Below are 27,523 nucleotides of genomic sequence, written 5' to 3'. Positions count from 1 at the left end.
CCATGAGGAAGGAGGGGTGTGCTGCACCAGAGCCAAGGAGGAGGATAGGAGCACCTTTGGATAGGGTTGGAAAGATGGAGCATGAGCAAGGAGCAGGGAGCCAGGCTGGGGGGGATGCTGAGCGTCCAAAGGGTGGTGGCCTTGTCCTAAATCAGCTTTGCAACAGGAGGAGAAGCTGGAAAGTTCTTTCCCAGTGTTGTGCCAGCACAGCTGGAGTGCTGTGAGCCCTGAGGGCCGAAGGTCAGCATGGCTGCCAGCTGAGAGAGGTGTGAGGTCTGCAGAACACGGCCACGGTGGGTAACAGCAGCTTTGGGACCATCAGAGTCACTGATCTGGGTCTGCGTGCACACCAGGAACTGGCTTTGCTCCCCCAGAAGTGCCGAGGGATCTGTGGAGATTAGCCCAGTGGGTTGGAGCACGGCGCTCATAGCACCAGGCTTTGATCCCTGCACGGGCCGCTCACTGAACAGTCGGATTCGATGATCCTCGTGGGTCGCTTCCAAGCCAGAGTATTTTGGGACTGTGACATCCTGCTCAGCCCTGAGCAGGCGGTGCCTCCGGAGCCGCCCCTCGCACCCCACGTCGGGCTCTGTCCCGCTCCTCCCTCCGCGGCCGGCGGGAACAAGGCTGCTTTCAGGAGCGGGTGTGGGTGGCGAGGGCCTCTAGCTCTTTAAGAGGGGAAAAATTGGGGTTGTAATCTGAGCGAACTTCTCCTTTCTGACAGGCGGGAGAAGTTGCAGGTCCCTCCCTCGCTCCGCTTTATTAAATATAGTAGTATTGGGAGCCCGGGCTGGAGCAGGCGCCGGCCGAGGCGGTGCCGTCCCGCAGCCCCGGGGACGCGATGGGTGCCCGCGGTGGCATCGCCACCCCCGCTCTGCTGCTGCTGCTGCTGCTGCTGGCCGGCCACCCCCGGCCCCTCAGCGCGGGACCCCCGGCCGGAGGTGAGTCCTGTCCCCAAACCGAGAGTGACAATCCTTGGGGATAATCCTGCTCCTGGGAGAGGCAGCGGACACGGGTGAGCCATGCGGGCTGTCCCTGCCGGGGTGGCGGTGCTGTCGCCAGGCTGGCAGCAGCGCTGTGTTTTGGGGCAGGGCGTGTGGGGGAAGCGGGGGCTGGAGAGGAGCGGCTCGCAGGGCGGGGGGAGCCTCGCTGGGCGCTTCCCACAGAGGGCACGATGTGTATGTGCCCCGTGCTCCGTGTGTGTGTGCCCCGTGCTCCGTGTGTGTGTGTGTATGCCCCGTGCTCCGTGTGTGTGTGTGTGTGCTCCGTGCTCCGGGCTCCGTGTGGGATGTGTGTGCCCCGTGCTCCGTGTGTGTGTGTGTGTGTGTGTGCTCTGTGTGTGTGTGTGCTCTGTGTGTGTGTGTATGCCCCGTGCTCCGTGTGGGACACGGCTCGGAGCAGCACGGTGTGTGTGTGGCCCGTGCCCCGTGTGGGCTGTGTGGGTGTGTGTGAGTGTGTGCCCCGTGCCCCGTGTGGGTGTGTGAGTGTGTGCTCCGTGCTCCGTGTGGGCTGTGTGTGTGCTCCGTGTGGGTGTGTGTGTGTGTGTGCTCCGTGCCCCGTGTGGGCTGTGTGTGTGTGTGTGTGTGTGTGTGTGTGTGTGTGTGTGTGCCCCGTGCTCTGTGTGTGTGTGTGCCCCGTGCCCCGTGCCCCGTGTGGGCTGTGTGGATGTGTGTGTGTGTGTGTGTGTGCTCCATGCCCCGTGTGGGCTGTGTGTGTGTGTGTGTGCCCCGTGCCCCGTGTGGGCTGTGTGTGTGTGCCCCGTGCTCTGTGTGTGTGTGCCCCGTGCCCTGTGTGGGCTGTGTGGGGGTGTGTGTGTGTGTGTGTGTGCCCCGTGCTCTGTGTGAGTGTGTGCTCCGTGCTCCGTGTGGGCGCTGTGTGTGTGTGCCCCGTGCTCCGTGTGGGCTGTGTGTGAGTGTGTGCTCCGTGCCCCGTGCTCCGTGTGGGACGCGGCTCGCAGCGGCCGCGCTCGGCGCCAGGGGCAGCCGGCCGGGGGAAGGCACCGAGGCTGCCCCGCCAAGCCCGGCGCCGCCGGGAGGGAGCTCGCCAGCCCTCCGTGCCCATGTTTGGCCCTGCCACGGGAGCCGCCTGCGAGGGCAGCCCCTGTGCAGCCCTAGGCTGTGTCCCCGCCCGAGCCGCCCGCCCGTCACTGAGTGGCTCGCCTCTCCCATCAGCACAGCCCCTGAAGGGTCGTAGGACCGCAGGGCTGGGGCTGAGGGTCCCCCCGTGGTGGCACAGGGCTGGCAGCTCCGGCGGGACAGAGGTGTGGGATTTATACCCAGTTTTCTCCGTAGAACAGCCAGGTTTGCACACCCAGCTCTTGTCACGGCCGTGTGTCCAGCCTGAGCATGCTGCCAGCCGTGCCACAGCCCAGCTCCCTCCCGGCCTCAGCAGGCTCCGCGGCTCTGGACAGGCTCTGTCCCACTGGGTCTGACCCTCCAAGCTGTGCCTGGGCTCTGACTGGGCACTGCATCAGCAGCAGCTACAGCTTTGAACTTGAAGGGCATTTAAAAAGCACTTTCGTGTCCCTAACTCACCCCAAAAATAATGTATCATTTCACTGAGGAGTGTCTCTTCCCTAACTTCCCCCCAGGGAGCAGGACTCTGACCAGCAGAGAGGCAGGAGCTTGCTCTCAGCAGTTCCCAAAGGAATTACTGAAAACCTCCAGCCTTTTGCTTCCTAACCAACTTCTGCATGCAAACCTGTTTCAGTGCAAGGAGGAGGATGGTCCCAGAGCCCAGCCTTGTGGCCCTCAGCACCTGCAGGGCTGCTGTTGGTCTCCTGCTGTCCCCATTGCCTCCCAGAGAGCAGCTGGCCTCTGGGACATGCTCCTTTCATTACCTTAGGCCTTGTTCTTTCTATTTTTTGTCATGCGCCAAAATAGGAGGGTGCCTGGCAAGCTGAGTGGAAAAAGAATCCCTTTTGTTAATGAACAGAGTGGTCTCCTTCCTCCCAGCCCTGACCTTTCCATCCCGGGATGGGATTTCCCCACATGGATCTGTTGCTTGTGCAGTGTCCAGGGTGGGTCTGAGGGCTGCCCTGGCAGTCCCAAATTCTTTCATGGGGCTGGAGAAACCCCAAAAAAACCCCAAAACCCCCATGGCTTTCAGTGAGAGCCCCAGACTGACATCCCTAGGTGACTCCCCCATGGCTCTGGGGATCAGTGGGCACCTCCCTGGTCAAGGCATGGGGCTGGGGAGGAAAAGGGGGTTTACCCCCATGTTCAAATGCTGGTGACTGTCTCTGCATTGGGCTGGAACAGATGTGCCAGCTGTGACCCTGGGCCTGGGCAGCAGCTTCCCACCAGCCCCTGCAGCTGAGAACATCCCTGCTGAGCCCAGCAGTGCTCATTCCAGCTGTTCCCATGGGCTGCCCACTGTGGAACATCCCCTGTTCCCATCAGGGAAAGCCATGAGCAGCATGCTGAGTATAGGGCTGAGGTTTTTGGGGTGAAGCCTGTGTTTTGTGTTCCCTCCAAGCTCAGGTTCAGGAACCCAGGCCTTCCTGCCCAGCCCAGCATGGGAAAAGTCATCATCCACTTCATCAAATACAGGATTATACCAAAAAGAAAAAACACTCATAAAACTTGTCCTCTTGACATCAGAGTGTGAAGCTTTATAAACTGTTTTTCGACAGCCTGGCTCCCCTCTGATCCTCAGTGAGTTTACTCACAGGCTGGGCTCCCCCTTCCCCAAAATCCCTGTTAGTGGAGGTTTGGAGTGAGGGAGAGGAGAGAATTGGATGTGTGGACTCCCCATGAGCAGCGTTCACCCCAAGATTTCAGCAAGTGGTGCCAAAAATGTGACACCCTCCAAAGTTTAGGCAGACCCCAAGGCAGTGATGGGGTCCTGGGGAGGCAGGAGGGATCCTGGCATGTCCAGGATCCTGCCCATGGACAGGGAGCAGTGTCTGGGACACCCTGGGGTGTCCATCCAGGATCCCTTCTGCTCTCTCCACGTTCCTCAGCTCCACGGAGCCACCTCGGCTCTTCCTTTCCTCCACTTTTGGAAATCTGACTGATTTATTCAAACTTTCTTTTTTATGGCCGCGCCACATGTTTTAAGGTCATAGCTCAAAGCAGCTGGAAAAGTTTCCAGCTGATGGGAAAGAACAGGAAAAATGCTGAAAAGGGGGGAGAACACAAACTGGTATCGTGGGAATCGGGGAGGAATATTCTTGTCTCACTCTTATATTTAGCAACAGAGAGCTGTGGGCAAAAATATAATAAGTACATTCCTGCAGGATTGCAGGACAGGGTTAAGCTCACCCCGAGGAGCTCACGTCAGGTTGAAGGCTGGACAGGAACAGGGCCTGGGAGGGGGAGCCTGCGTGCCTAAATAAAGCTCCAAGCACAGACTGTTCACAGCAGGCCCTGGCCCAGCCCAGCCTCAGCTCCCCGGGGCTGCTCCCCGGCCCTTTCCAGGTGCTGGGCTCGCTCCGTCTCCTTTTTGGGAAAGCTGAGCGTGAGCATCACCCCCAGCCTTCAGCTGGGACACTCCTGGAAACTCCTGTGCCCTTCCCAGCTCTCACCTGGGCGTCCCAAGCCTCATTTGCCACCAGCCCCTTCAGCATCTGCGTCTCCAAACCCTTGAGACACAGAGAGAGGAGGTGCCCACCAGAGCTCCCTCAGTCCCAAACCAGCCCTTCTGAGCTGTCTCCATCGTGCCCTGTGTTTGGTTGGACACTGCCATGCTGCACTGGCATGGGAAACTCCTCAGACCTTTCCTGAGGTAAATAGACCAAAAAAAGGGAGGTCGAGTTTACCAATATAATATATTGGTTATATATATAATATGTATATATGTATTAAAAATATATATAACCAATATAATATTTTGACCAATACAGCAGAATGTTGTTAGGTATTGTTATATGAGGATAATTTATCATTTTTAGTCTGTTGTATTGACAGAATATTAATATATTCCATGAAGCATATCCCCAATATGTTCTATGAAGTCAGAGAACCTTTCACAAAGCCTTTTGCAAAGCAAAGCTGAGAGTCAGGGCAGCACTGGGATCTGCAAAGCCAGGCTAAAATCCATAGGAGCAGGGCTGCTGCAGCTCTTCCCAACCCCAGGACAGGGAACATGCATTTGCTGCCTGGTTTGTCACCCATTGCCTGTCCTTTACCCTCAGGACAGACCAAACAGGGCCTCTCAGCTGGCATCAGGGTGGGGTGGGGGATGTTTGTGCCCTGGGCTGTGGATGCAGGGGGGTGACAAATGCCATTTTCCATCCCCGTTCCCCGGGTGTGCCGCCCATGGCTCCAGGCAGTGCCTCTGGGAGCTGCCCTGTGCCCAGGGACTGCCCTGGCTGCCTGACAGCCCTGAGAAGGGTTCCAAAAACTGCTGGGAGTGGAGAGAGTGATGGGGCAAACACGGTTTGGAGGTGGCCAGGCCCATCACGTGCCTCCCAGACAGGGAGACAGAGAAGCAACACTGGATCCATCACCATGACTCACTGGCTGGGGAAAGAGCTGTGAGTCAGCTGGGGATGGCCCTGTGAATCCCTGCTGCTACTTTTGCCCAAGTCTTGGCTTTCTGGAAGTTGTTTTTCCTCTGTGCTGCAGGCAGGCGAGGGATGGGAGGGTTTGGAGCCACCAAGAGCTCGTGGTGCCATCCCCAGCCGTGTTGATGGGTGCTCCCCATCCTCGACCCCCTCACAGCCCTGGCAGAGAGAGGGGCGGGCAGCAGGAATTTCCCATTCCCTTTCCCAGCCTCTGGTTAACTGAGCTTCAGAAGGGCGTCAAGGTTTTCAGCATCCCATCCCACAGAAATTTCTGAGCCCACCAGGGTCATTTCCTCTGGGAGCTTGGGAGAAGAGAGGGAAGTCTTGGCTCGAGGTGGATGTGGCTGAGAAAGCCCTGCAGCCCTGGGAGGGGATGTGAGCACTGGCCTCCACACCCCCACAGCCCCCCAGCCAGGCCTCCCCCCGGGCCACAAATAGAGCAGGCATTTATTTTCTCTATAAACATCACCCCAGAGGGTGTTTCTCATGGATGGAAAAGTCAGGGATAGCAGGAGTGGGGAGGGGGACCTCTGGAAGGGTGGGGGAAGAGGAGAGGACTGGATAGGACAGGAGAGGACCAAGCTTTCAGCTCTAGAAGGAGCGGGGAAAAAGAAAATACTCATTTTCTTTGCAGACAGTTTAGCATGTCAGCCCCAGAGGAGCAAAAAATGTCCTCTCTTTCCCCCATCTCTGTCCATGGAGACACTTTTCTCTGCCCCTCACAGCATTCAGGATCACCTAAAGCTCATCCTGGCCGGGGTCCCTGGTGCCCTGTGGGGTGCAGGGTGCTGTGGGTGCTGCCTTACCAGCACAACTAAAGCTGAATAACCCAAATTTACACATTTTACACCGCAATTGCACGTTTTGCCATCCCTCTTGACACATTTCCCCATCCCTGCATGCTGCAGTTAAGGCAAGCAGGTATCTTCTGGCGAGGTTTCAAGGCTCCTGCTCGTGCTCATTCTTCCCCCACAATTTTGGCTGATAACTCCCCCCATCCTGGCGCGTCGGGAGCCACTTGACACCAGCGGGGCTGGGAACCATCAGAGCCGGGCGGCTGGAGCCGGCCCCGTTGCCGCGGGCTGTTTGTTGACAGCAGGCAGGATCTCTCCGGTAACACCGAGCTGCTCCAGGCTGTCTGCGAGCATCCCTGGCCCGGCTGCTCCCGTCCCCCCGCCAGCTCCTTCCCTCACTGAGCTTGGGAACAGCCACTGGTTGTTCAGGGATGGGGTTCAGGGATCTGCAGGTGGGATGTGCACCAGGGGCTGGCTGGGATTGTCCCCTCCTGTGCCACCACATGCTCTTCCTCAGCTCTGCAAGCTTCTCCTCGACTGGGTGGGATAGGGAATGGCAGCGGGTGCCACGATGGGCAGGGTGGGGCTGGAAGACCTGCCAGCCTGTGAGACAGAGGAAGAGGGCTTGGGAGAGAGAAAAAAGACAGAAAGAAATAGAACAAAACCCGACTTCGAATGGTTTGGAAACCACGTCCTCTGGGGCTGATACAGTATTTCCAGGCCAACTTCTCCTGGCAGCGGGAGCCTGAGCGAGCCTGAGTCACGCTGCAGGGGACGGCACAAAAGCCCCATTGAGCCTCCTGCTTCCCCAAATCCTCCCACTTTCTCCCCCCGCTTCACTTCCCAGGGCAAACACTCCAAACTCTGCTTCCAGCTTGGGCTGATTCCTTCAGTCCCTCCGGAGCCATTGAGCCACTCATCGTTAAAAGCTCTGCATCCCTGCTCTGCTCCTGCCAGGCTTTGGGGGCACAGCTCTTCCCAAAAGCACTGTGACCTTTGTGGGGGGTTTCAGGCTGGCTCCCAGCTCCTGGCCCTCCCCTCCACGGCTCTGCATCTGGCTGAGCAGGAGAGCTCAGGAAATACCATCAGCTTTAGGGCTGTGCTTGAATCATCGTAAAACCATGCTGGATAAGCGATGGAGCTCTGGAGCTCTAGCCAAGCCTCCTGGACCCTGCTTTATGGCCTCCCTGCTGTATCACAGCTCCTAAGGATGGGGAAGGCAGGCAGGAGCAGGCACAGGCGCTGGGCTGGGGTTGGGGGCTGGCAGGACACGGGAAGGTACAAGCAGCCCCCTCCCAGACAGCACAGAATTAGCAGGGGGCATGTTCTCATGTTTTCATGTTTTCCCCTGACCCCAGAGTCCGTGGGCTGTGAAAAGGCTGTTTTTTCCCCAAAGCTGTCAGGCTGGGGAAGGCGAGCGTAGAGCAGCTGGCCGGGGAACGGGGAAGAGGAACTTAAGGAATAAACACAGGAGGAGGGGTTCAAAGCAGCGTGGTGCAGCCAGAGGCCACCCGGGTGGGATGGGGGCAAAGCAAAGCACCCTGCCCAGGACTCTCCTCCCGCGCCCAAAGCAAGGGTGATGGCACTTGTGGTGGTCGGCAGCCCTGGGAAGGTGACCAGAGCTGGGAAGGTGACCAGCCATGGCTTTCCTGGTGGTTTTGTGGGTGCTGCTTTCCAGCAATCTCTGCTGGCCAGCACTCCTGGAAAGCGGCGGCCCCTGGGAGCCCCGCCGTGAGGGAGGGCCAGATGGAGGGGGAGGTGAGAACCAGAGCACTGATTCCCATTGCTGGGGCTGGAAAAGCACGCACAGCCCTGGCTCAGATGTGGGAGCAGCCGTCCCTGGAATCACTGGGACTGGGGATAAAAGGAAAAGTCCTTCTTGGTGCCAGGAGCTGTCACAGCAGGGATGGATCTGTGCCTGTGACACCCATCCCATACATCTTGAGGCAGAACCCCAGGCTTTCCTGGGGCAGGCACAAGGGGACTGTGGCGTGATCCCTGCCGGGTTTGAATGCCCTTGCTGCAGACTAAACCCAGCTCATCTCCATTGCACTGGGATCTCTTTGCTGTGGAGACCCAGGTGGGTGCTCAGCTCGGGTCTCGGGGCATGTCTGAAGGCAGCAGCCCCCCATTTGTCTCCCCAGCAGAGCCCCAGCCAAAGCTGCGCACTGCGGTGTTTGCCTTAACCTCCTCACAGGCTGCTCATTTCCTTCCCTGGCCATAAATAAAACCACACCATAAAACGAAGGGAATGTGGAGCATAATGAAGCCTTTCTCCAAAAGCCCGTTGGATCCCTTCCTCCCGTGGCCCCTCCAGCCTGTGTGGGGACAGGGGCACAGCCCAGCTCCAGCTCTGGGGGGCTGCAGGTCCCATTGGGCATCAGAGCCCCAGGATGGGGACAAGGGAGCCGAGCCCCCAGGACCACCCACGGCGCTGGTCCTGCCCACCCAGCGGGATGGGAGCCTTGAGCTCACACTGCGGGGGGAACAGGAGGGGACCGAGCTGCCGAGCAGCATCCCCAGCGCTGGGCACCCCTGAGCCCTTCCAGTGCTGTTCACATGGCCCAGCCCCTCTGCTGTTGGCATTGCCCTGAACCCCTCAGGTATTTTCACCCCCCGAATCTCTCCCATGTTCACATCCCCCGAATCTCTCCGGGGTTCACATCCCCCCAATCTCTCCGGTGCTCACATCCCCCAGCCCCTCCGCCCTTTGCACAGCCGATGGGGGTGCAGCACAATGAGGCTGGCAGTGGGTGACCTCACTACCTTAAAAGTCACACAAATTAAAAAAAACATCCCCAAACAACTCAGAGAACCTCCAAACCAGCTCCGTGGTTGAGGCTGCGGAGAAGGATGGCAGCAGGCTGCCCAGTGGCGGCCCGGCAGCGGGCACAGCCCAGGGGCCGCCTGTTGGCACAGGGGGATGGCAGGAAGGAGGGCAGCCGGCGGGCAGGGCCGCACCAGCGGCCGCACAAGCCTGGGGCTGTTCGGGCAACAAGGAGCTTTCACTGCCCGGCTGTTTTTCCACCGCTGGAAAAGCGGTGTGGCCGGGATGGGAACACAGGGAGCCTTTCAGGGGGGCGCGTGCGTCTGCACGGGGCTCTCCTGGCACCGCTGCGCTCATTAAAGAGCTGCTTTAATGAATTCCAGTCGCCTCCCTGCAAACACAGCTGGTCCTGGCCCCCACCTGCCCCACCGCAGCCTGAATGGAGCCTTGTTGAGCATCCAGCCCCTCCCCGGCTCCACACCCATCCTCGGGCAGGCTTTGCTCCGCTCCTTCCTCCTCAGCCTCGGTGTCCTGCCGTGGCCAGAGCGATGGGGACCCTGCAGCCCCTCAGCCGTACCCCGAGCTGCTCCTCTTGCCCCCCAGAATGCTGTCCTGGGATGCCCCAGGCTGGGGTGGGAGCCTTGGGCAGGGCAGCAGCCCCTCACCAGCCCCGTGCCCTCCATACACCCAGGACTGTCCCTGCTGCACAAACCCTTCGTGCTCAGGGCCGCTCCTCTCTGCGCCGAGCTTTCCCAGCTCTTCCCTTCGCCTGGGCCTGGACTTGGCGCCTTCAGCCTCCTACGTGCAGGGAAGGAGCTGGGAGAAGTTTCTGTGCTGTGATGCGTGTTAAAAACACAAAGGAGAGCCCAAAACAGCCTCGCTGAGCCCCAAACGCTCAGAGAGCCCCCTGAGCGGATGGGGATCCTCCCCAGGCTCTGCTCCTGCTCCCCCAGGCAGAAAATTCCCTGAGCACCAAAGAAGCCGCTGCTGGAGAGGCCAGACCAGCCGTGTTTTCAGCTGGAGAGCAGGGGAAGAGGGCCAGAGCTCCCGGGGCCGGCGCGTGGCTGGAGGCCGCTGGGGCAGGCCCGGCTCGCACGGAGCCCTCGCTGTTTGCAGGCCCAGAACAGGGGCCTTGCTCCCAGAGCCCTCCTAGAGCTCTTGGCTCATCTCCTTGTTTTATTCCGTGCAAAAAAAAGAAAAAAAACCACCTCAAACCCAAGTGACACTGCAGTCTATAATCTGCTGGCTGCTGGCTGGCTGCTCGGAAACTGTGACGGAGGAGGAGGCTGCTCTCGCCTCCTCGTCAACGCCTTTCAATCGGCTTGGCAAGGCACCCATGGTGATTTCCTGTGGGACGCAGCAAGATGGGAATGTCGATTGTTTTTATCCGGGGTGAGTGGGACATCCGGGGTGTCCACTCCAACCCGTGGCCAGGATTTGGGGAACTCTTGCTCCCCATGGCAGGAGAGGAGGGGTCCCCTTGGGCATCTGCATCCAGGGATGAGGGGCACAACACTCCTGCGGTATGATGGTGGCAGCCTTTGATCACTTGAGATAGGTGCTTTTGGGGCATGGGAACTCATCCTCATGGGATGATCCCAGCAGCTCACCTGAGCCTGCCCAGGATGGGGGTGGGTGCCTGGAAGTCCCTGCTTGCTCCAGGTGATGGACCAGGATGGGGCACTCTGTCCCATGGAGGCTCCTGCAGAGCAAAATGCATTTCCAAAAAAAACCCCAAAAATCCATGTTTTCTGCGTCTTTTCCAAAGTGGAGGGCAAGGAAGAGGGGAGATAGAGGTGAGAAGCTGCAGGTCCCTTGTGAAAGTGAAATGTCACAGGCTAAGTGGTTTCACATCCTGGCTGGGCTGATGAGGGAGGAGGAGAGTGGCCCTGAAATAAAGCAGGAATTTGGGAGGACAAACAACAGTAACTGCCTCTGCTGCTGGAGAAAAATTCCAGCGCCTCGTGGATCCAGGCAAGGGTCCTTCCTCCTCCCCAACAAACAGCACCACTCCCCTAGGCATCCGCACCTCTGGGAGGTTTTTATTATTAGAATTTTATGAGAGAACAAGGAAAACATTTCTGGCAGCTTTGGTGGAGTGCAGGCAGGACAAAATGTGCTGGCTGCAGGAGCTGGTGCCCCCTGGCACACTGGAAAACAAACTGGCCTTGCTGGAGCAACCCCAAACCCTCATCCCCAGCACCCACAGCGAGACACTGCCCAGCCCCTGGCGGGCATGGGAGCTGCTGGTGAGTCCAGCCCAGCCAAGCTTTCCCTCCCTGTGAGAGCAGCCACTCAGTACCCATCTGAAAAACATTTTTTAATTAGGGGAAGCCACTAAAATGTAGCAAAATCGCAGCGGGAGCTGGAGCATGGAGCATGCACAGGGAAGCTCATTGGGAGGCAGCATATAACGTCCATGGATGTCTCTGGGGACCACGTGTGCCTGTGGTTGTGCAAGGAGGGACAGGAACATTCCCTTTTCCACTGTGCCACGTCACTCCTGGTCACCAAGCCCCAGGACAAGGCGGTGCTGAGAGCCCCAGCACCCACCACCACCCTTGGCCGCTGGGCAAGGCTGGTTTTGCTGGACCATGGGAAGGAGGGAGCAGGTCAGGGAAGGACAGAGCCCTGCAGAGAACAGAACAGCTCCTCTGAGTCACTGGCTGGGCTGGAGAGGACAAGGAAGCCAAAGTGCCCCATGCCAGCAGCAGGCACCCTGACAGCCTTGCCCTGGGCTGGGCAAAGGGCTCGGTCTTACAGCAAAGGCCAAATATTTCCATGGTGCCATTTCCTCCCTGTCCAGAACGGGTGGGGTGATGGTCCTTTGCAACACCCACGTCATCCTCTCAGACCACAGGGGAAAACTGAGGCACTTTCTTCTGCTGCCAGTGGCAGGAAATGATTTTTTGTGGTGTCCCGGACAAGGAGGTCTCCCCATTCCCAAAGGGCTCAGGAAAGCTTCCCCCAGGCACTGCAGGGCTCAGCTCTGAAGAAAATGGGAAAAGTTAAATCAGAGTGTTCCGACTCTGTCCCTGCCACGCCAACTTTTGCCATCACCTCTACAGATGGTCCCCTTCCAAATGCCTCAGTGACGGTGGCTGTCCTGCAGGGTTGGGTTTTCACTTAGTGCACCACCCTGTGAGCAAAGCCTGCATTGCCCATTCCCAGCCTGGTCATCCCACAGAAACTTGGGTAAGAGGAAAATGCATCCAGGGAAGCAATTTTAACAGCAGATGTGGGTGTTTATACCCAGACCTCGCTGTGCAGAAGATTGGTGTCACCCCAGCATCCAACATCCATCCCTGCCTCCTCCAAAAAAGATCAGGGGCTGGGACCCTGAAAACCAAATTCCTGTTCTAGTTCAGCAAGACAGATCTGGGACCCCAAACCAAAGTGTAGTTCGCCCACTGGGTGGATCTGATAAGTGCTCTAGTAAAGCACAGCAGGAAAGCTTCACACATATAAACTCCAGCAGAGCCTGTGACTACATATGGACTGAAAATGTGCATTTGCCCCTGTCCCTGACATATCCTCCCCAAACATTTCCAGCTTACAGGGCTGCAGTGTTTATGCTTAAGCACAGAGCTTTGCCACAGGCTGAGCTGGAGCCAAGCAGGATGGGTGGCTGCAGGCCCCAGCCACACACATTTGACATGTGTGAGATGCACATGCATGCATTGAGTCAGCTAAAAACTAAAAGCGCTCTAAAATTAAGTCTGGCCGCTCCCTGTACTCTTAATCCTGCACTCTCCTGCCTCTGCCCTGTGACACAGTCTGTCATTTCATGACCACATGCCATTGAGCTGAGTCCTCCAGGGCTGATGCACACTGGGTGTTGAACATGTTCCAGCTGCATCTCCAGGCGCCCGCTTTGAACCGAGGTTTCCATCCACTCTCACATCCACCTATGGATCACTGGCACTCCTCTTTATTCCTCCTGCACTGAGGAGAAACACAGTTCCTTTAATCAGAAGGTACTGAGGCCCTGCCACAGGTTGCCCAGAGAAGCTCTGGCTGCCCCATCCCTGGAGGTGTCCAAGGCCAGGTTGGACAGGGCTTGGAGCAACGTGGGACAGTGGAAAATTTCTGCGTCTTTTCCAAAGTAGAGGGCGAGGAAGAGGGGAGATAGAGGTGAGAAGCTGCAGGTCCCTTGTGAAAGGGAAATGTCATAGGCCTTAGCAGGGGACTTGGACTAGATGAGCTTTAAGTTTCCTTCCAACCCAAGCCCATTCTAGGATTTCTTTAGGAAAATCAGAAAAACAGACTCTCCCGCAAGGGTCTTTTTAGGCTGCTGGACTCCAGCAACCTGTCAGACGGCAAACAAGGGAAGGGCTGATGGATGGGCTCCATGACCACAGCACCCACCTGGACAGGGCTTGCAGGAGGTGTCCCTCCCTGCCTGACCTTTCTCCCTTCTCTCCCCAGCCTCCTTCTTCGGGGACAGCTTCGTGGAGATGCCGCTGTCGGACGCGTCGCGCGCGGTGCGGCTGCGGCTGCAGCTGTTCACCAGCCAGGGCAACGGGCTGCTCTTCCTGGCTGCCGGCCAGCCCGACCACCTCCTGCTCCAGCTGCGAGCCGGCCGCCTGCAGGTCAGCACCCCCCTCTCCATGGGCTGGGGGCTCTGTCATGGCTCAAAGTGTACATATATGGGAGTGTGATTTCACAGAATCACAGAATGATGAGGTTGGAAGGCACCTCTAAGATCATCGGGTCCAAACTATGCCCTTACACCTCACCTAGACTACAGCACCAAGTGCCATGTCCAGTCTTTTTTTAAACACATCCAGAGATGGTGATTCTACCACCTCCTTGGGAAGAGCATTCCAGTACTTTATTATTCTTTTGCTGATTTTTTTTTCCTAATATCCAACCTATCCCTTCCCTGATGTAGCTGGAGACTGTGTCCTCCTCACTTCATCCAGTGAGAGGATGAAGGGGCAGACCAGCTGCCAGGACCCCTGACAGGGAGCTCCAAGAGGAGAGTGGACACAGTCTTGGAAGATTTGGTTAAATACAGAGAACCAGGCTCCATCTGGGGAAGCTGCTGACCCACTGCCTGGGTGATGCTGGGGGTGATCACAGGGACACCCCGACACTGGCACCCCGTGTGCATTGCGTGGTCAGACACAGTGCACAGCACCCTCAGTGTGAGGAGGTGAGACACAGAGGATCCAGGGAAAAAAAAGAGATCTCCCTTGTCCCAGCTGGAACGTGGGAAGCAATCAAGACAGAGCAATAAAATTCCCTGTTGTGGTTAGGGTATTGGCATCCACCATGAAGGAAAAAGATCAGGGAGCATCCAAGGCACACATCTGCCTCTCCTGCAGCCTGGGCTGGGCTACCAATCGCATTAAACCAAAGCAAAAGAGCCAGAGAGCCACTGGCCAGAGGTGTCCCTAATGCATGCCATGTGTCTCACCAGCTAACCCTCTACTTAGGCAGGCTCCAGGCTGCTGCCCACGAGGAGCAAAGCCTGCTATTTCCCCGGCCAGTTCCCAGGGAAAGGGCTGGAAGCAGCCCAGGTTGCAAGGATGGAGGGCAGTGGGCAAGACAGGGCAGGGAAGGAGGAGACAGCATCTGGCAGGGCTGCTCTGTGAGGGGAGAGGAAAAGCCCAGCTGTGGGACAGGGAGATGGAGGAGCCCAGCCCTGAGACTCGGGTTTGCTGAGAATGAGTGAAAAATTAGAGAAATTCAGAGAGCAGGATGAAGAAGGCAGGCTCATGGGGAGGATGAAGGAGGAGCACATCCAGAGGTGGAGGGGCGAACCAAGGGACCAAAACCCTTGCGAGCACCTGGGTGTGGGTCCATGCAGGTGCTACTGGAAGGTGGAGAGGCCCCGCTTGAGCTGAGGATTTTGTGTCTTTCCCTGCAGGCCAGGCTGCAGTTGGGCTCGGAGGAGGTGACCTTGCAGTCCCCAGCAGGGCTGCAGCTTGATAACCTGGCAGTGCACGACGTGGAGCTGCTGGTGGAAGATGGCAGGATGACACTGACCATCGATGGCCTCTTCAACAGCTCTGCAGACATCGCAGGGCCAGCGAGGGAGCTGGACATCCAGCACGGCCTCTATGCCGGCGGGACGGGCAGGCTGGACCTGCCCTACCTTGCCCAGGCCAGCCCTCCCTTCAGGGGTTGCCTTCACTTGGTGACATTCAACGGCCTGGATGTCCTCTCCCATCTGTCTGCTGATGGCAGCTCCAAGACCTTCCACCGTGTCCAGGAAGGGTGCAGCACACAGTTCTCTGCAGAGCCTGAGGAGCCATTCGGCTTCCCGGGGCCACACTCCTACATTGCATTCCCCACGTGGGACGCAAGGCAGGAGGCGACCATCGAGTTTGTGATAACGACGAGCATCACCCAGGCACCCCTCATCTACCACGCAGGGCTGGAGAATGACTTCTTCTACCTGGAGATCTCCAATGGGCGCCTGCGAGGGTTTGTGGAGAAGGGGAACGGCGTCATCGTCCTGCACAACAACGTCTTCATCAGCGACGAGCAGCAGCACTACGTCAAGGTCCACACAGACATCCACAAGTTTGAGATACTGATCGATTACTATGCTTCATCCACATCCAACCGGGGCATCAACAACTACCTGGACCTTCAGGGGAACCTCTTCATTGGAGGTATGGATGAAAAAGCTTTGCAGAGGCTGAGGGAGCACCATCTTTCTTTCATCTCGTTGTGGACCATGACCAACCACTCGTTTGTTGGCTGCTTGGAGGACCTCCGGATAAACATGCAGAGGAGGAGCCTGCAGGATGCTGTGATCACAAAGGACATCACAGTAGGCTGTGGGAAGCAGGACCACTACTGGGACTATGAGGAGGTGTATGAGCAGGATGAGGCATCCACTTCCCCACCTCCAAATGGCTTTTCCGGAGCACCGGGCCTGGTGGTGGAGCCGTGCCGGCCCGACAGCAGCTTCCCACCTGCCTTTGCCAACATCAGCAGGCTGCTGCATGTCAGCCCCCTCATCGTCTCCGAAGGGGGCATGGCCTACCTGGAGTGGAAGCACGCCCAGCCTACGGTAGACTTGAGCCTGGCCAACATCCGTCAGTCCCAAATCCTCTTCAGCATCACCAGTGACCCCAGGCACGGCCAGCTGGAGCTGGACATTCCCGGGTCCAGGAGCAGAAGGAAGTTCACCCTGTTAGACATTGTGAATCGGAAAGTCAGGTACATCCACGATGGCTCCGAAGGGCCCATGGACCAGCTGATGCTGGAGGTGACAGTGACCACCCAGCAAGGGGTCCCAGAGTGCCTGCGGCAGGGGCAGGTGTACCTGCTGCCCATCATGATCAACCCTGTCAACGATGCCCCACAGGTGCTCTTCCCCCATGGGAACCACATGACAATCCTGAAGCACACACGGAAACACCTGACCACCGACATCCTGCAGGTCCTGGATGATGACTCGTCCTGCGATGACCTCGAGTTCCAGCTGCACAGTCAGCAGATGGAGGAGGGCTATGTGGAGCTAGACTTCCACCCTGGAGTGCCCATTGAAGAGTTCTCCTGCAGGGACCTGGAAGCTGGCAACGTGGTCTATGTGCACCAGGGTGGGACAAACTTACAGCTCACCTTGCAGGTGAGTGATGGCGCCGTGCCAAGCCCCATTGCCACCCTGAGGATCCTGGCCATTGATCCTGAGATCCGCCTGCTCAATAACACCGGCCTCTCCCTCTCCCAAGGAGGGGCTGCACGCATCACCACAGCCAACCTGTCTGTGGAGACCAACGCCGTGGAACAACGGGTCTCCATCCTGTACGTCCTCACGGAGCCTCTGAAGTATGGTGAGGTCCAGAAGCAAGGGAGCATGGGAGGGGAATGGAAAAAAGTCGAGTCCTTCCACCAACAAGACCTGGAGCAAGGGCGCATCCAGTATTTTAGCACAGACCCGGAGCACCGTCTGGAAGACAGTGTGGAGGAGGTGAGATTCAAAGTCCAGGTGGGGCAGAAGGTCTTGCCAAACAACACCTTCCTCATAAGGATTAAAAGAGCTACCATTAAGATGAGGACCATGGCTCCCCTCCAGATGAAGAATAAGCGGCACAGAAATATCACCAGCAAGGAGCTGGAGGCAATGCTGGAAGATCCAAACTCTGCCCCAGTTCCCTTCCACTACATGATCGTCCAGGCTCCAAAAAGGGAAACCTGGAGCTGCTTGGCAACAGGCTGACTGAAGGTTTTGGATTTACTGAAGAGGACCTGCAGGACAACCGCCTGAGCTACAGCGTGACCATCAGGAACTCCCAGCAAGCTGAAGACTTCTTCCAGTTCCGCGTCCACGCTGGTGAGCAGCACTCGCCCGTCTACACCTACAGAATCAGCATTGGTGGGGACCCCGATGCACCAAATTTGACCAATGTGCTGCTGACCGTGCCGGAAGGCGGACAGGCCGTCATCTCCAAGGATCACTTGTTTGTGCAGAGCGTGAACAGCATGGACTACGTCTATGAGGTGATTGAGGGGCCAGTGCACGGGAGGCTGGCCTGGGCTGCGTCCCACGGCTGGGCCTCCCTGGAGGAGATCACCGAGTTCACCAACGACGACATCCTGCAGCGCCGGCTGCTGTACCAGCACGATGACTCCGAGACGCTGGAGGACGACATCCCCTTCGTAGCCATCAGGCAGGGCGAGGGCAGTGCTGGGTCTGAGGCCGAGGAGGTGAGGGGCGTGTTCAGGGTCTCCATCCAGCCCGTCAATGACCACAGCCCTGTCCGGGCGGTGAACAGAGTCTTCAACGTGGTGCGCAATGGGCAGCACCTGCTGACCACTGACCACATCGCCTTCACTGACAAGGACTCCGGCTTCTCCGACGCGCAGCTGGTGCTGACCAGGAAGGACATCTTGTTCGGCAGCATTGTGTCTGTCGATGACAGGCGCCACCAGGTCTATCGGTTCACACAGGATGACTTGAGGAAGAAGAAGATCCTCTTTGTCCATTCCGGCGCTGACCGGGGCTGGATCCAGCTGCAGGTCTCGGATGGCCTCCACCAAACCACAGCCCTCCTGGAAGTGCAGGCATCTGACCCCTACATCAGAATAGTCAACAACACTGGTCTGGTCATCCACCAGGGCACCCAGGGGAGCATTGACTCCTCTGTCCTCAGCCTGGAGACCAACATGGACATCAGGTCAGATGAAGAGATACGGTTCCTAATTACCACCCCCCCAAGGTGGGGGACTGTACTGAGAGGGGAGCAGCCAGTCATGGCCTTCTCCCAGAGGGACCTGCTGGCTGGAGAGATCTCCTACCACCACAACGGGAGCAGGAACACCCGGGATGAGCTCCAGTTCACTGTAGAAGCAAATGAGGTGGCAGTGGAGGACACACTGGCCATCAGCGTGTTCTTGGACACCCATCCCAGCCCCCTGAGCATAGTTAACCACAAGGAGATCTATATTTTCCAGGGGGAAGCATCTGGGATCAAGGAGGAGGACTTAATGGTGAGTATCCCCTTCTCTAGTCATTCCCCATGCCTGTATCACTTCCGTGGCCACCAAACCAGGATGGCCACCCCCAGTACTCCATTTTACTCCCACCTGCTCAGAGCCAAGGCCTTTGTCAGGCTTTGCCCAGGGGGCAAAGAGAGAGGGCTTCAGGCATGGCCTCAGTAAGGTGGTTCTTGCAGTCCATCCCACAGCAAAGCTTTGAGGGATGGATTGCACAGCAGGTGGGCTGTGGGGCAGCCCAGCCTCAGTTTCCAGCCCTCCCACTCATGCCTCATCTCCCCCACACTCCCAGGTGACCCACGAAGAGATACCTTCCCAAGATATAGTCTACCTGGTGAGCAGGCCCCCAGCCTCCGGCTTCCTGGCAATGCTTCAGCACAGTCAGGACATGAACGAGCAGCCCAGCCTGGACCCCATCCAGTCCTTCACCCAGGAGGACATCAACAATGGCAGAGTCCTCTACCTGCACTCCAAGCCCAACGAGGAGCGTGACCAGTTTGTCCTGGACATCACCGCCCGCGGCGCAGACCCTCTGGAGGGGGTGGTGGTCAGCCTGGTTGTGCTGCCCATCACCGTCCCCTTGGATGTCCACAACATCACAGTCCCAGGAGGTGGCTCTGCCGTCATCTCCTCGAGCATCCTCCGCATTCCCAACGCCCACTACCCAGCTCTCGGCCTGGAGTTCAGGGTGTTGGAGCCCCCCCGGTTTGGCACCCTCCTGAGCAGCCAGCGGCCCGAGCAGGGCGGGCTGCACAGCTTCACCTGGAGTGAGGTACAGCACCCACCTGCCCACCAGGCTGCTTTCCCAGGGGTTTGGGGACAGCTTGGGGTGGCCTCCAGCCCCCAGCCACACTAGGAGGTTGGGGTGGGCTGCAGGAGTCCTCTCCCCATTGGAAGGGATGGAGGTATTTGGGGTGGGGGGTTTGCTCTGCAGCCTCAGATACGGGATAAGGGATACGGGGTGGGGATGCAGGCAGAGCACCCATGCTGGGCTCCAATTCTGCTTCCCACAGAGAACCCACAGGGTTATTACCCCTGAGCTTGTAGTGGGTTGCCATCATCCTCCCGGGACGGTTCAGGGTCACCTCCTCAGAGGGGCCGGTGGGCTGTGTCCTCCGTGGAGGATCACCTGGCCCTCGCCCCGCAGGTGGAGAACCAGCAGATCCAGTACAGGCAGGACGGTCGCGGATCCCTCAGTGACAGTTTCACCATCCTGGCCAACGCCTCCGAGGTGTCCCGGCAGAGCCATGCCCGCACTGTGTTCATCACCATCCTGCCCCGCAGCACCAGGGCGCCCCGGCTGAAGGTCAACGCCGGTTTGCAGGTGAGGCTGGGAGGCCGCGGGGAGGGAACCGGCGTGGGGACCGCGCTCGGCAGAGCCGGGCTGCCGCCCAGAGGCGGACCGCAGGCAATGGCAATGGCAATGGCAATGGCAATGGGAAGGGAGGAGCGTTTCCCGCCGGGGCGAGGCTCTGGAGGAGGCGGAGAACGCGCGGGGCTCGCCCCCAGCTGGTGCGGGGAGCGGCCGCGAGGTGGGAGCATCGCCCCGCGCTCCCGGCGCTGCCACGGCGGCAGCGGCTCCGCAGCCCTGCCCGCCCGCGGGATAATCCCCGGCAGCTCCGGGAGCAGCCTGCCCGCCTTCCACCAACACGGGCTGGGCTTGCTCACTCAGTCATCCGGGCAGCTCTCACACCTCTCTTTTCGTCCATCCCAGGCAGAAGGGAAGAGGTCTCAGCTGCTGCTGAACTCCCATCTTCTGCTTCCAACCCCTCCCTGTCCCATTCGGGGTCGCTAATGCAAAATTCCAGCAAAGAATTTAGTAGGAAACACAATCATGCCTCCCCCACCGCCCTGCACCCATTTTCACTATCCCAGATGTGGGATTTCTCAGACTGGCAGCTGGAAAGCAATCTGCTCCCTGGGGATCATCGCACAGCTGCCTTGGGAAGGGTTCTGGGAGCCTGGACTATGGAGAAGATGCCCCAGGGGAAGGGGCTGCCCTGCCTGGCCCCAGAGACAGCCATTCTGAGGGATACCAGCAAAGTTTGGGAGGTACCCCAGCCCCAGCTCTGTGCCTGCCCCAGTTTTCCCCCTCCAGCCCAGGAAGCTTCTGATCAAATCCCTTTTGTAGACCTGCCTCACCTGGGCCAAAATTCAGGGAGAAGTTGACCCCTCAGCTGCTGGGCCCATGGCAGCCCCTTTTCCCCACTCCAAACATCCAGTGTAAGCATGGCCTTCCCTTCCCCCCAGCCATCATGCTAAGAATAAGGGTAAAAAGACAGAAAAACCTCCTAAAATTGAACTCTGAGGCAGCCTTTCCATGGGAATGCCTTAGCACCCTGGGAAGAGTGACCACAGCCGCCCAGAGGAGCTCTGGAGCAGGGAAAAGCTTCCTTCCCCCAACGGGAATGATGGGAGAGGCCCGGCCCTGCCGTGTTTGTGCTCTGCTGAGGGATGACTTCAGTGTTTAAAGGTCAGGCCAGGCCTGGGAGAGGGATTGCACAAAGGTTTCCAGGGATGCCGAGGGACAACAGGCTGGGTCTAGACCCCAAAGTGGAGCCCCTTGGGAAGGAGCAGCAGTTTTTGGGCTGGATCTGAAGGAAGGATGGCTGGGTGCCACCGAGGCAGAGGCTTCCACCACCCTGGAGCAGCCGGCCACGCTCCCCGGGAGCGGAGGCGACACGGAGGCTGAGCAAACACAAAGAGCCCAGAGTGAGCGAGCACAGAGCCAGGGGAAGGCTTTAATAATGCAGAGAGAACGAGGAGCAGGGAGAAGTGGGTCAGCTCCTGCAGTGCAAGCTCCGGGCTGGGAGCAGAGCTGCTCCAGCTGTTCAAACTGTCCCTTCCCAGGGGACAGCGGTGCCCCAGGGCTGCCATCCCTCCTGCTTTGCCCACAGGGAGTTTGTTATGGCTCCGAGCCCCCAGTGTGACTGCAGTTCCAGCTGCTGTGGGTGCTGGGGAGAGGAAGCAGCCCAAAGAGCTCAGTGAGGCTCCTGTCCCGGCTGTGTGTCCAGCAGCACTTCCCCCACCCTGCCTCTCCAAAGCTGTGTTTTCCAGCCTGCCTGTGCCATCCCGTGGGGACTGCTGAGGGATTCAATTTCTCTGTCGGCACCCACACCCACTCAAGCAATGTTTTGGGTTAGGCCAGCTGAAAACAGCAGAAAAGAGCTCATCCAGCAGAGCACCTCCTCCAGCGCCTGCCTGGCTGTTGTCCTGCAGATTCCCGAGATGCAGATTTCCAAGGTCCCAGCCCTATGATGCTGCGGGATGCTGCACATGCCACCCCTCCACCCCACACGGGCCCTGGCACAGCTCCATCCATGCACCCCATGATTTCCAGGCATCCTGAGGGCAAAGGGCAGCTCTGGGCTGTGTGGGCAGAACTTGTTTGGCAGCACAACATTCATCCCTGTGGTCTGCCAAGATGGGGATGTGGCACAGGGTCACGAGCAGGGAAAATCGTTGCCTCCGGCTGGAGATGGGAGATGCCAAGGCTTTTGGGGTGGCAATGTTCCCACGGGAGGGTCAGCACCACTGGGTGGGAGGAAGTGGTCCTGGGAAATTCCTCAGTGGCTCTGAACTCAGCCACATATTTGTCATTCCTGGAGGGTTTGCTGGGACAGCGGGCCTTGCTGCAGCTTTGTGAGGGGGCGGTGGGATGGAAACTGGGACACTGGGACGGGAGCAGGAGTGAGGAGAAACACCCAGCCAGGGAGGGACAGGGCTGCTTGTGGTCACTGGGTGCCCAGCAGCAGCTTGTGCACCCCACTAAAACCCCTTCCTTGCAAAGCAAGGTCCCAAAGGCACAGCCCCTGCCCCAGGGCACCGTGCCCTCTTCCATTTCCAGCACCTGGGGAAACTGAGGCACACTTGCCCTCCAGCAGACCCAGCTGTGTGGCACGTGCTGGCAAACACGGCAGCGCTGACGCAGGGCTGGGCAGAGGCCAGAGGCTGGAGGCGTCCCCAGGAGGCAGACAAGGCGCCCTTGTTGGGCTGGGATGTGCTGCTCTGGCACCCAGCAGAGCGCTCTGAGCTGGGATGGGAAGGAGGGGAGAGGTGCCGGGGGTCTGGCAGGGGGATCTCAGCCTCTCCCTGTCCCCCAGCTGCGGGAAGGGGCCACGGCTGTCCTCAGCCCCCACATCCTGAGTGCCGAGGATGAGGACTCCCCAGCAGAGGAGGTGACCTACTCCATCCAGCCCCCGGCCAACGGGAAGGTCGTGCTGCGGTCAGCGCCCGGCACGGAGCTCCAGAGGTTCACCCAGGCCCAGATAGACAACGGCCTCGTCCTCTTCGTGCACCAAGGTAGGGCAGCACTGAGTGCCCCAGGCCCCTGCACCACCCCAGGGTGCTGGGGACACTGTGCCACCACAGGGGATGCCAACCCCATCCCAAAAAATTCCTGATGGGTTAATGGGGAGCTGCATCTCCTCTGGCCCCACAAATGCCCAGGTCTGTGCTTTCCACAGGACCCCTGGATGGTGGCTTTGCCTTCGATCTGTGGGATGGTGAGAACCTATCTCCTGGGCACTTCTTCCTCATCAGGGCCCAGAGAGAGCCTGTCATCAGCCTGGCCAGGAAGCAGAGCCTCACTTTGTGCCCAGGTGGGTACCAGCACATTCTCCATCCTCATCCAGTTCCAATGGGGCCCCCTCGGGACTCCTGCCCTTGCCCAAGCACTGCTGAGATGCCCCTGGCAGAGGTTGCAGGTGGGTGGCAAGGTGACTGGTTAAAATCCACAGTGGATGTGTTTTCCAGGTGCCCTGCAGCCCATCACCAGCCAGAACCTGCAGGCAGTGAGCAACAGCCCCACCAGCTCCACCGCTCTGTACTACAGCATCGAGCAAGCCCCACGCCTGGGCAGGCTGACCACCTCACAGGGGGAGGAAATCAGGAACTTCACCCAAGCCCAGGTGGGATTTCAATTCCTCCAGCCCCCCAGAACCCCAAACACAGCCCTTCATCACCCCCACCACACATGGGGGTCCCAGTATGAGCCCCACCACAGGCCCCTGATCCCAGGCAGGAGGCAGCACAAGGCTGCCAGCTCCAGTGCTGTGACTTTCCCAGCTCTGCCAGCAGCTGCTAAGAGGGATTAAGAGCTGCTGCCTCAGCCTTGGATTTAGCACTGGGGGAGGCTGAGGGAGCTATAATCCCTTTTCCTAGGCCATCTCCCTGCTGCAGAGCCAGCCAGCGTGGCTGCTGCTGAAGGGAAGAGCCAAGCATGATTTTTTCACCCCTGCTCTGGAAAAACCCTTCTCCTGAGGGGCCAAATTTTGCAGGGTCTAGCAAGGGTCTTATTTTATTCCATCACTCAGAGACACATGGGTTTACCCTCCCTGGAAGCTCCTCTGTGCTGTGCTCACCCTCAGAGGATGCTGAGCAACCTCAACCATTCCTCTGAGCCTAAATTCCCCTAATTGCTGCGAGAAACATCACAGAGTCACAGAACAGTTTGGGTTGGAAGGGAGATTAAAGGTCACCTTGTTCCCCCCCACAGACAGGGTCACCTTTTACTAGATTGCTCCAAGCCCTGTCCAACCTGGCTTTGAACACTTCCAGGGATGGGGCAGCCACAATTTCACATCCTGGTCAAGAAACACCATGAGCTCCCCATGGTCACTACTGTGCCATGGCTAGTGAAAATCCCCATTTCTTACCTAATGACAGCTTAGTTGCTCCATCCCAGAGTCAAGGGTTTATGTAAATTTTCAGGTGGACAGCGAGCTGATTTTCTACCAGCACGAGATGCCAGGCCAGCCCTTCTGGCTGGCCCAAGATGCCATCCGGTTCCGTGTGGTCACTCCCACGACCATCTCTGATTCTTTCATCCTCCTCGTCCTGATCTCCTTCGAGGAGAATTGTCCCCAGCGCCTGACTCAGCTTTGGAAAAACACAGGTAAGGGTAGGATGAGGAAGCATGGGATAAACCAGCTCTTCAGGAGGGCTTGTTTGTCTGAAGAAGACAAATGTGCTGTTCAACATCTAAAACTGCATCCAATTCCTTCTTCCATCACTGCAACAAACCCTGACCAACTTTCATTCATTGATTCTTACTCCTTTTCTCTCCAGGTCTGCAGCTCACAAGGGCTCAGCAGGCTGAGATTGACACCTCGGTGTTGGATGCCTCCAACCTCCTGAGCAGAATCCTGGTCCCTGAGCGGGCTGGATATGATGTTGTCTTCCTGGTGACGGAGCCACCAGCTCATGGACAGCTCCTGGTGGCCGGTGTGCCCCTGCAGCAGTCACGGCCGTTCTTCCTGCAGTCAGACCTGGCAGCGAGGCGTTTGGTGTACGCCCATGGTGGGGACAGCGTCTCCAAAGACCACTTCACTTTCAGGGCGTGGCTCCAGCCCCAGGAGCAGCGGTCTGTCCGTCCTCCACAGGATGGGGTGGTCATCTCTGAAGCATTCAACCTAACGGTGGCCGGCAGCCCCGTGGCACCACGGGTGGTGAAGCGGCAAGGGGTGCTGCAGGTGCCGCCAGGCTCCGTGGTCACCTTGTCACAGGAGTACCTGGATGTGGCAGATCCGCTGGTGTCCCCACAGGAGATGGTGTACAGCGTCCTCCAGAGACCCCTCTCTGGCCACGTGGCCAGTGCCCACGACCCCCGGGAGCCCATCAGCCGCTTCACCCAGGCGGATGTCAACGCTGGCCGCGTGGTGTTTGTTGCCGCTGGGAGCCCTGCCCCAGGCTCCTTAGCCCTGAGCCTCTCCAGTGGCCACCACCCACCCATCCAGACCTCACTGGAGATCGAGGTGCTGCCTGTCCTGAGCACCACTGCCAGCCCAGCACTGCTGGAGGTGCCCCAAGACCTGAACAGGGCCCCCGTGTCCCAGCATCACCTGCTGGGTGCCGCACCACGAGGGGCAGGGAATGTCCTGTACAGGATCACCAGGGAGCCCAGGTTTGGACAGCTGCAAGTCAACCAAAAGCCATCACGGGGCTTCTCACAGAAGCAGCTGGATCGTGGGGAGGTGACGTTCACCTTCAGTGACCTCAGGTCCCCTCAGGATGACTTCCAGTTCGTTGCCATTTCGCGGGCAGGGAACAGGAGCGGGGTGGTGAACGTGACCGTCCGAGCTGCGGTGAAGACCCGAGCGGGCAGCCTGTGGCCCCGAGGCACCACAGCCCTCCTGGACACCAGTGTCCTCGATGCCAGTGAGCTGGCCAACCACACCAAGAGCGTGCCGGTCTTCAAGGTCCGCAGGGCACCCCGTGCCAGCCGTCTTGTGAGGGTACCCAGGGATCCAGGACAGCCCACATCCCCCATCGAAACCTTCAGCCAGAGCGAGCTGGAGCAGGGGCTGGTGGGGCTGGAGGTGCTGGATGCTGGGGACACCCAACAACCCCTGCAGAGGGACAGCTTTGTCTTTGAGCTGGTGGCTGATGGCGTGCCACCAGCGCTGGCATCCCTGGAGTATGGCATCGAGCCCTACAATGCCTCCAAATCCTACGGTGTCACCCTGCTGACAGTCCCACTGGCACCCTCACCCCCAGTGCCCCGTGGCACAGCACGGAGCAGCCCCAATGCCAGCGAGCTGGGCATGTTCCCCACTCCCTGGCTGGCCCCCAGTGCCACCACTAGTCCCAGCCCCGGGGCGGGGGGCACCTTCCTCAGCTTCATTGAGGCCAACATGTTCAGCATCATCATCCCCATTTGCCTCATCTTCCTCCTGCTGGCCCTCATCCTGCCCCTTCTCTTCTACCTGCACAAGCGCAACAAGACGGGGAAGCACCACGTGCAGGGCACCCCCAGCGCCAAGGCCAAGAACGGCGCCGTGCCAGACCACGAGACCTTCCGGAGGACAGAGCCCGGCCAAAGCATCCCCCTAACGACTGTCACCACCCTGGAGGGCAAGGGCACGGGCCCCCCGCCCCCTGGCACGGGCTCTGGGGCACCTCCGGACCCCGAGCTCCTGCAGTACTGCCGGACTTCCAACCCCCCCCTGAAAAACAACCAGTACTGGGTGTGAAGGGCTCAGCTGCGACCACCGGGGCACCCAGCCCCTCCTGCAGCACCACCAGCCACCTCCTCCCGGCTCTCCTCCTCCTCCTCCCTGGGAGCTGGCATCCCACACATGCAGGAGGGCCCTGGGGATGCAGGGGCTGCTGCTCCAGCCCACCTTGTAGCCCCACATCTCCTTTAGGCAGGGGAGGGGGGCACTGCATAAGCAACTGGGGACAGGCAAAATTCCTGAGCATCGCTGGGAATTGCTGACTTTGGGTGCTCATTTGGGCCACCTGATGGAGGCCACAGTGCTGGGGAGCACCTGATGACACTGCTCCCCGCAGAGCCACCCAGGCTGGTCCAGTGGTGGCTCCTCTGAAGGCAGCACAGTCACCACAGGGGTGCTTTTCACAGCTCCTGGTAAGAGATGGAGGATGAGGAGCAGCTTGCGCTGAGTCAGGCTGGGGATGAAGCTGCCCAAATTCCCCAGGGCTAGGCGAGACACTGAGACACTGAGACACTGGAGCAGAGGCTCAGAAAATATTCTGTGGCCAATGCCAGGGGAATTTAGGAGTCCCTGCCCACTTGGAAAAACACCCGCCTCGCTCTTTCTCTACTTGCCGCGTGCTGCATGAAGCCAATTGCACCGAGCCCTGGGGGGGTTGCACAACAGGTAGGACTTGGCAGGGAGGGATGGCTGGAGCTCACCTGGGCAGTGTGAAACCAGAGAGGAGAGCAGAGAAGCGGAGCCAGCACAGTTTTCCACTGTATACTCCAGTATGGCAGAAGTAAACAGAATAAAGTGCCTTTTCCGAGGTGCATCACTGTTTTCCTAAGCTGTCTCCCTTGCCAGGCCTGTTTTAAGCTGCTGAGCAACATTTGGAGGTAATGGACCATATTCTGGGCTCTTGCTCAAATTTTCCCCAGCCTGGAGTCTTAAAAACTTAAATAGAAACTGTCTGAGGGAGGGCAGAGGAAAAACTGAGCGCTGAGCTCAGGAGGGGACCCAACAATAATACCCAGTGCTGCTGCAGCTGGGAATCTCA

General features: G+C 58.7%; 1 protein-coding gene across 1 annotated transcript; it reads left to right on the top strand.

Annotated features, from left to right (window-relative positions):
- Positions 1 to 841: 841 nt before the first annotated feature.
- CSPG4 (chondroitin sulfate proteoglycan 4) lies at positions 842 to 27,298 on the top strand. Its single transcript, XM_063169448.1, is given in 11 exon segments — positions 842 to 941; positions 13,499 to 13,662; positions 14,946 to 17,214; positions 17,217 to 18,523; positions 18,822 to 19,301; positions 19,677 to 19,853; positions 22,633 to 22,831; positions 22,996 to 23,130; positions 23,285 to 23,439; positions 24,242 to 24,425; positions 24,599 to 27,298. Coding segments are annotated over 11 exon segments (7,074 nt in total). The 3' UTR covers positions 26,503 to 27,298.
- Positions 27,299 to 27,523: the final 225 nt, after the last annotated feature.

Source organism: Melospiza melodia, chromosome 15, assembly GCF_035770615.1.
Source record: "Melospiza melodia melodia isolate bMelMel2 chromosome 15, bMelMel2.pri, whole genome shotgun sequence".
In the NCBI taxonomy this organism is placed as follows: domain Eukaryota; kingdom Metazoa; phylum Chordata; class Aves; order Passeriformes; family Passerellidae; genus Melospiza; species Melospiza melodia.
The sequence above is the reverse complement of the archived record's forward strand: the minus strand, read 5'-3'. Positions and strand labels throughout refer to the sequence as shown.